The sequence below is a fragment of the Ananas comosus genome, linkage group 23, assembly GCF_001540865.1.
Source record: "Ananas comosus cultivar F153 linkage group 23, ASM154086v1, whole genome shotgun sequence".
Taxonomy (NCBI): Eukaryota; Viridiplantae; Streptophyta; class Magnoliopsida; order Poales; family Bromeliaceae; genus Ananas; species Ananas comosus.
Window position 1 is genome coordinate 1753549 of NC_033643.1, and position 7699 is coordinate 1761247.

Genomic DNA, 7699 nt, shown 5'->3' on the forward strand with positions numbered 1-7699 from the left:
TTGTCACATGGAACCAATTTAATGTTCCATTAGCAAGAGGTTAGTGCCAAATTATTGCGCATTTAATACCATCGACTTATATAAGATATTCACACAAAAATAAAATTAGTATCTAATTTTTCAATTTAGTTGATAAAAAGCAGAGCAGAGTCCATTTTTATACAGTAAATTTTACTTACAAAAATAAACATATTCTTTCGATGGATAATCAGATCTGTATGTGCTCTTTACCCCGCAAAATATTACACTCAAAATTATTCGATTTATATAATTAATAATCTTTTAAAATGGCAATTTTGTCATTAGCTGAAATTTCTGGGCAGGTTTGATATATATATATTTTTTCCAATTAAAAAAAGAAACAAACTTTTTAAAATTAAAAAAAGGTAAAATTCAATAGTGTGGCAACCATCCAAGGGGCAATTTAGAAATAAAATCCAAATGGGGGGGCGTTTACAAGTAGGGAGAAATTGGAGGGGTGAGAATATAAAAAGCCGCCTCGTAGTTGCTTTCGCAATATCTCTGGCTTTGACCAGTGCCCTTCTCTCTCCTCCTCTCTCTCTCTCTCTCTCTCTCTCTCTCTCTCTCTAAATACTTTTCTCTCTCTCTCTCTCTCCATTTTCCCTTTATATTTTTCTCTACTATTTCTCTTTAATTTCCGCAAAAAATCCATCCTTTTGTTCTCCTTCTCCTCCTCTCCTCGCTCTCGCGATTCACATTTTTTTGTGTGTTTTTTGTGCAAAAGGAGGCATTTTTGTTGTGGATTTGGTGAAGGGAGGTGCCGGGGCCGGAGGGTTTCCTCCAAGGTGAGATTTTTACCTTATTTTTTGGTTGGGTGTTTGCATTTGAGCTGCAATTTTGTGAAATTTTTGTCGAATATGAGGAGTTTTGGGTGTGAATTGGTTTTTTGGCGCTGAATCCAGAGAAAACCTAACTTGCCCCCAAGCCTTTTGTGTAGGTTATGCCTTTTTTTTGTTTTGTTTTTTTTTTCCAATCTTATTTGGTGTGTTAATGTTTCCTTTTGTGCCTTTTTGTAATTACATGAATTGTTAGTGCATCAAAATCCCAACTTTATTTTTGCTTCTATGTATTTCGATATCTATAAAGAGTTAGTACTATTTAATTGCTGTACAATTAGTTAGGCNATTACTGGCATCTACATATCCTAATGAGGTAACAAATTAAATACATGTACTATACCCACAAGTTTACAGATCAATAACATAATCGCCTAACTAATTGTTAGTGCATCAAAATCCCAACTTTATTTTTGCTTCTATGTATTTCGATATCTATAAAGAGTTAGTACTATTTAATTGCTGTACAATTAGTTAGGCGATTATGTTATTGATCTGTAAACTTGTGGGTATAGTACATGTATTTAATTTGTTACCTCATTAGGATATGTAGATGCCAGTAATTCAACAAAATTACGCCAAAAATGACACTTTTTTTTTTGGGAATTTGTAGTTTAATTTTTTTTCCATTTTAGGTTATTTCTGGTCGATTATCGAAATCTATGTCAGATTCGGACACAAGATATAGTTTGTGATTTGTAGGTTTTATTGCGCCCCTTTTAGAGGACTTATTCCAAGGATCCATGGATGGAGATATTGACTTTATTAGGCTTGTAGAAAATTCAATGTAAGCTTTCACAAGGTTCAACTCAGATCCAAAGTTTCTACTATGGTAGTCAAAGGAATCGGACAAAGAGAAGTTTTTGCTGCTGAAGATTAGATTAAGCTAGTTCAACTTGTTCATCAATAATTGCAGGCGATGCCCGATCCTTCCTTTTGTGTATCTGAGTTGCCTGATCCATCCTTCTCTAATTTGTAATCAACTTGTGGCTTATCGGGACCGTAAACCATGTGTGAATCTAAAGCTGAAGAGAAGTTTGCTTTCGGTGGTTTAGCATTAACTGTAGTTATTTAGATTAGCTTATGTGCGACAAAGAAGATGAGACCAATACTGGCATCGATGAATTTAAATGCTTGGATACTGAGTTATCTGGATTAAAGGTTATTAATACGCTCACAATGAGGCTCGCGTTAGATTTGTCCACTCTTAATAGAGTGCTCTTGCTTCTTAGTGGAAATTGCAGCATGAGCCGGTTTGGCCCACTTGGAGCTTCTGCAAAAGTGTTGTCAAGTAAAGGCTGTTTGAAGAACGACTGATAGAATATTCAATCAAATCTTCTTAGCTACTGCAGCAGAAGCGGAAGCAGAAGCTTCAAAGTGGAGCCTCGGGCCCAAAATCTTATTTTGGATTTCCCCTAAAGCAAAACCTCCAGACTACGACAGAAAAAAAAAAAAAAAGCTATATAGTTGCTGTGTTCAAAGCTAGAACACTTTTGAACTCAGCAGATGAAATTCGTCACAGCTTTGATGTCATTATTGACAATATATTATAACCTAATCTTACTTAATACTTTTACGCACTCTCCTGTAGCCTTGCTTAAATTGCACTTCATTCTCAAATTGTCATTTTCTACGCAGGGCTGTTTGATTCTTTACAAGATGGGCTGTTTCACTGTCTTGAGATCGAGGAAGAAGAGAAACATGCATGTAGTAAACAAGAAACCCATCACCGTGACTGAAAGCACTGCATCGAGACTCCCTGAACCCGAATCAAGTGGACCATCCTTGCAGTCTGCCCCTCCTAGTTTCAGAAATAGGACGAAAATCTCACAACCAGCTAATAAAATGTCTAACAGCAGAGTGCGGGCATTATCCGCTCCTTCGAGCCTTATTGTGGATGATCAAGATGCTCTGGTAACAATTGAAATCGATGATCAAGAAGAGAATAGGGGCAAAGGAGGGGGTGCGGTAAAGGAACATAGGTTTTCAAATCCTTTACCTCTGCCTCGTCCATCTCAGGAAGACACGTCGGTTTTGAAGAATTTCGGGAGCTTCAAATCCAGCAACAACTTTAGTGGGCCGATTGTCACTTCTGGTCCGCTACCGTTGCCTCCCTTGGGGGCGAGTGGGCTTCGGAACTTCTCTTATGAAGAGGTCTCTTCTGCTTGCCAGCTTTTTTCCAGTGATCGATGCATGTCAGAAGGCATAATGACAACTGTGTATAAGGCGACTTTCGGAGATGATACTGTTGGATCCAAGAAAGTCGAAGCTACAGTTACTCGATTACTTCCCTCCTCTCAGGTATTGTTGCTTATTTTTGTAGTTTAATGGCTATTTTTTTATTACCATATGGTGCAGAAAAATGAGAGATTCAGCATGTGATGAGTTTAATCAATCCAGATGCTTGATTGTCCTCCATGTAGATTAATATGAGATTAAACAAATGCTACTTGCTGAATATATGTTCTAATCTGGTTTTATATGCTAAATGTTGGGTTAATCATAAACACGTTCTGAAGTTTGATTGTCACATTAGTTAGGCCTTCAAAGTTTCAAAATTAATTGTTTAGTTCCTTAAGCTTGTTTGGCGTGGCTGCTATGACCTTATTTAAATGATTAAATCTATCAACTATAAAAGTTGACGCACCAGCTTCACCATTCTTATTGGAACCTTAAAAAGGTGCCATGTTAGCAAACTCGATGTTTAATTAAGATCTGTATCTTTTACAGGGTTTGAAGGAATTTGTGAATGGGGTGAATAAGCTTGCATCACTGCAGCATCCAAATCTATGTAAATTGCTTGGATTTCATGCACAAGAGGGTTCAAATGAACGGATGTTGGTTTATGAGAGGCTCTATCATGGTAGCCTGGATAGGCTAATCTATGGCAGATCCGATGGCCCATCGATTGACTGGGCTACAAGGATGAAAGTTGCTCTCTGCGCCGCACGTGGACTAGCATTCTTGCACGAGGAAGGGCCTTTCCAGGTATTAATGAACTTACTGATTCCTTGATGAATTTGTCATACCTAAACATAGTACAAGGTTAATGAATATGAAAGAGTTCATCAATTTCTTTGGACTTACACATATGTATACCTCCAAGCCCATAAATTTCATGTGTACCCTTTGACAGCGCAATTAGTTGCAAGATGCTCTTAACTTGGTAATCATCTAGTTCATAAAGGGAACTTTTTTTATGGATGCCAACAAAATGTTTAAATAGGAGCATTTTCATTTGTACAAGGGTTAATATTTGTAAGAAATCAAGTTTTCAAGAGGCATGCATGAAGATTCAGATTTTGTAGAGTTATATATTTGCCAATGGTTGATATATAACCCCATTAGTGTTATACTTGTTATGCATCTTTGTCCGATATTTCTTTTCCTTACGTCTCTCCGTTATTTTCAACAGGCCATGTACAACGAGTTCTCAACTTCAAATATACAAATTGACAAGGATTTCAGTGCAAAGCTGTCGGGATATGGTTTTGCGAGCTGCGATACTGCGGCAGATATCTCAAATACATCTACGGTAAGTGCTTTCTTTTGGATGATCATGATAAAAACTTTATCACTGTAGATTCCTGATGCAATGCTTTGTTGGGATTCTTATTGGCCTCATTTTAATTTAAACTAAATGTGGCTTTACACACTTTTTGTTTGCCATTTCAAAATAACTCATTAATTATTTGATCAGTTAAATACGAAAACCGCTCACAAGAATACTATTTCGTATCTCAGGCTACGGCGAACCTGTCGGTGGAGACGTTGGAGAAAGGCTTACTAACACCCAAGAGCAACGTATGGAGCTTCGGTATCGTCCTTCTCGAATTACTCACCGGAAGGAAGAACCTCGACCCCCGCTGCCCGAAAGAAGAACGGAACATCGTCAAGTCGACGCGTCCTTTCCTAACCGATGACTGCCGCCTCTCCCTTATAATGGATTCCCGCATCAAAGGCCGGTTCCCGCCGAAGGCCGCTCGCACCGTGGCAGACTTAGCCGTGAAATGCCTTCAGAAGGACCCCTCTGAGAGGCCCACGATGAGAGCCGTCGTCGATGCGTTGACGAACGTGCAGGACATGAAGTACCCGTGCCGGTACCCGCTTCAGGAGCCTTCCGCCGTCCAGGGAAAAGTAATGCTGAAATCTCCGAGCCTCAATGGGATTGTTGCGTCGCACGCTTCGAACTTTTCACCCTCGCCCCCGTCGAAGGCGCAGATTTCGCTCTCGCCCAGAGCGTCGACTTCCGTGCCACTCCCCCCTCAGACTTGTTCGTCGATGATTACGTTGGACGAGGCTAGGGTGGCAAGCACTGCTAGAAAATCCGCTTCTTCTGTTCTGCCGAGGCCCGGTGTTGAAGGATTTTGATTGTTTATATGATTTTTAGTTATTCCTTATTATTTTGTTTCTTTGTTTTTGCTTTTACTTTTGGCTTTTTAAGTGTCGCGATTTAGCTTTATATATAAAGTATAAGATATGATGTATGGTCACTTAATGCACCAACCCTGCAGTAAAGAGTTAAAAAGGGGTGGTTTAGAATCTGTAGATAAATGAAGAGTGTAAGCCTTTTGACTGTGAATGGATACATTTAGAATTCTAAAATGCCTCTACTTATTCTTTATTTTCTGAATCTCTAGATGTGTGTGTTTTTTTTAAAAAAGAAAATCTATTTGTGATTTACTATATTTTTGGTACTTGATTGAAATTTTACAACAACTCTTTAACATCTGAGGAAGCATGAACACACCAAATAAGATTGGTAAACAAGCTTAACCTACACAAACAGATTTATACCTAAAATTCATCAGAAATTGGAGGAAAAATTTCACAAAATTGGAGTTAAATTGCAAATACTCAAAAAAGAAAAAAGGTTAAAAAATCTCATCTTGGAGGAAACCCTTGGGCCATGGACCAAATCCACAATGAAAATGCCTCCTTTTGCGCTAATAAAAAAAAAAACCAGCCACTGTAAATGTTCTCTATGAGCAGCAATATTAAGGAGAGAATGTGTGCATTAAACTTGGTCACAATTTCACACACATAATGTGAAATTACATAACAAATATTTTATGCGGCCGCAAGAATACATGAGAGATTCTTCAACGGCAATGCGACTATTATTTTCTCATTAAAATACAAGAAAAATATGCTTGATTAATTCGATATATATTTTGTAATACAGTATAGTGATTGTTATCCGAGTTGTTATTCATGGAGCCAGAGATTTGAAACTCCCAATGTTCATATCAAGAAAAAGAGACTTTGAAGTCCCTAATTTCGCTGGTAATATAAAATTTGTTTCCAAAAGAATTCATGGTGTAGGTGCAGTAATCTATATACAGTATCACCTTTATAAAAACACAAAAACAAAAAAGAAATGTAGTCTTCGACTTGGGCCGGACCCAGTAATTAAATTGGGCCGGGCCCAACCCAAAAGCCTTCTATCCTAGGTCAAACTTTCACTGTGAACTTGAAATAGTCAACGTTGGCCGAGTCCACATGCATGCTACACATGCGCGTAAACCCGACGTCCCGATCCTTAAGGTACACGTGTCACCCTCTCATTCTCTCTCACCCCCCTTCTTAAACCCCTCCCCCTCCACACCCCACTACACAAACCAATAGAGAGAGAGAGTACGTACGTAGTAACATAAAACAAAAGAGGAGAACATATAGTAGTTAATCACCATGGGAGAAGTGAACAAAGCTCTGAAGCTTCTAATGGTGCTTCTTCTTCTTCTAGCCTCCTTGTGTTTTGTGGGAGTGAAGGGTTATGTAGAGGAGCTCCAAGATGAAGAAGTGGTTAAGGAGAGAGGCGGCGATGAGGGAGAAGGGGGGAGGAGGGGGCTCTTCATGCTGGGGAAGGCGAAGAAGGTGGTGAAGACGGCGGGCGGTGAGGTGCGGGTGGTGTCGGGATTGCGGTGGAAGGGTGAACCTAACCCCATGCACATTGGCTTCATCTCCATGGAGCCCAACACCCTCTTCATCCCTCAATACATTGATTCCGACCTCGTACTCTTCGTGAAAAGTGGTACGCAGTTCTCTCTCTATTCGTCGGTTATTTGAGATGATTATATTGCTGAGGCCGTGGATTCATTCCCTATTATACACCTTCATATGATCAAAACTCTTATATCTCTTATATTTACTGTAAGATATATTGCTATTCGATGAAGTGATGATATCTTACTAGTGTTATTAGAACTCCTTTTTTATTTTTCTATTTACTAAACGCTTTTTAGAGATAAGCGAAAGAGCTCTAAACCAATGAACATAGTCAAATGTGTGTTGAACTTTTATGTATTACTCTCACATTATTATTATTAATTACTATGCAAATGAAAATTAAGGTGAGGCAAAGGTAGGGTGGATATACAAGGACAAAATGGTGGAGAAGCACCTCAAGAAGGGTGATGTCAATGTGATCTCAGCTGGTTCGGCTTTCTACATAGTCAACACGGGAGAAGGTCAAAAATTACACGTAATTTGTAGCATCGACACCTCAGAGAGCATTGGACATGGGCCTTATGAGGTAATTATGTATTAATAATTCATTGCTCTAATTAATTTTAACTACATAAATACAATCTATCCATATATATATATATATGTGTGTGTTTTAATTAATTAAACACCATTAAGTTTTATATAAGAGAGATATATATGTTTATGATATTATTTTTATTTGTGCAGTCGTTCTTCGTCGGAGGAGGAAGATACCCAACATCTGTGCTTGCGGGGTTTAATACCAGAACTCTCACAGCTGCTTTTAATGTAAGAATTTTTTTCTAATAAAATGGATAATTTAATCACAAAGTTCAGATTAATTCTAACATTTG

At 38.4% G+C, this 7699-nt stretch overlaps 2 protein-coding genes across 2 annotated transcripts in view; both read left to right on the forward strand.

Moving 5' to 3' along the window:
* Nucleotides 570–5474, forward strand: LOC109728251 (probable serine/threonine-protein kinase PBL1). Its single transcript, XM_020258618.1, has 5 exons — nt 570–806; nt 2496–3158; nt 3588–3845; nt 4273–4392; nt 4602–5474. The coding sequence occupies exons 2-5, from the start codon at nt 2517–2519 to the stop codon at nt 5226–5228; spliced, it is 1647 nt and encodes a 548-aa protein (XP_020114207.1). The 5' UTR covers nt 570–806; nt 2496–2516; the 3' UTR covers nt 5229–5474.
* The window catches only part of LOC109728247 (vicilin-like seed storage protein At2g28490), a 4017-nt gene continuing 2804 nt past the window's right edge, over nt 6487–7699 (forward strand). The window contains exons 1-3 of the mRNA XM_020258613.1: nt 6487–6891; nt 7211–7392; nt 7554–7634. Coding sequence (XP_020114202.1) covers nt 6549–6891; nt 7211–7392; nt 7554–7634 — 606 coding nt within the window. The 5' untranslated portion in view covers nt 6487–6548. The remainder of the gene's footprint in view (nt 6892–7210; nt 7393–7553; nt 7635–7699) is intronic.

Excerpts from the sequence above, each read along its gene's own strand:
- LOC109728251 (XM_020258618.1), top strand. The coding sequence starts at position 2,517 with ATGGGCTGTTTCACTGTCTTGAGATCGAGGAAGAAGAGAAACATGCAT. Across the intron at positions 3,846-4,272 it reads ACGAGGAAGGGCCTTTCCAG|GCCATGTACAACGAGTTCTC; the intron begins GTATTAATGAAC and ends TATTTTCAACAG. Across the intron at positions 4,393-4,601 it reads ATATCTCAAATACATCTACG|GCTACGGCGAACCTGTCGGT; the intron begins GTAAGTGCTTTC and ends TTCGTATCTCAG.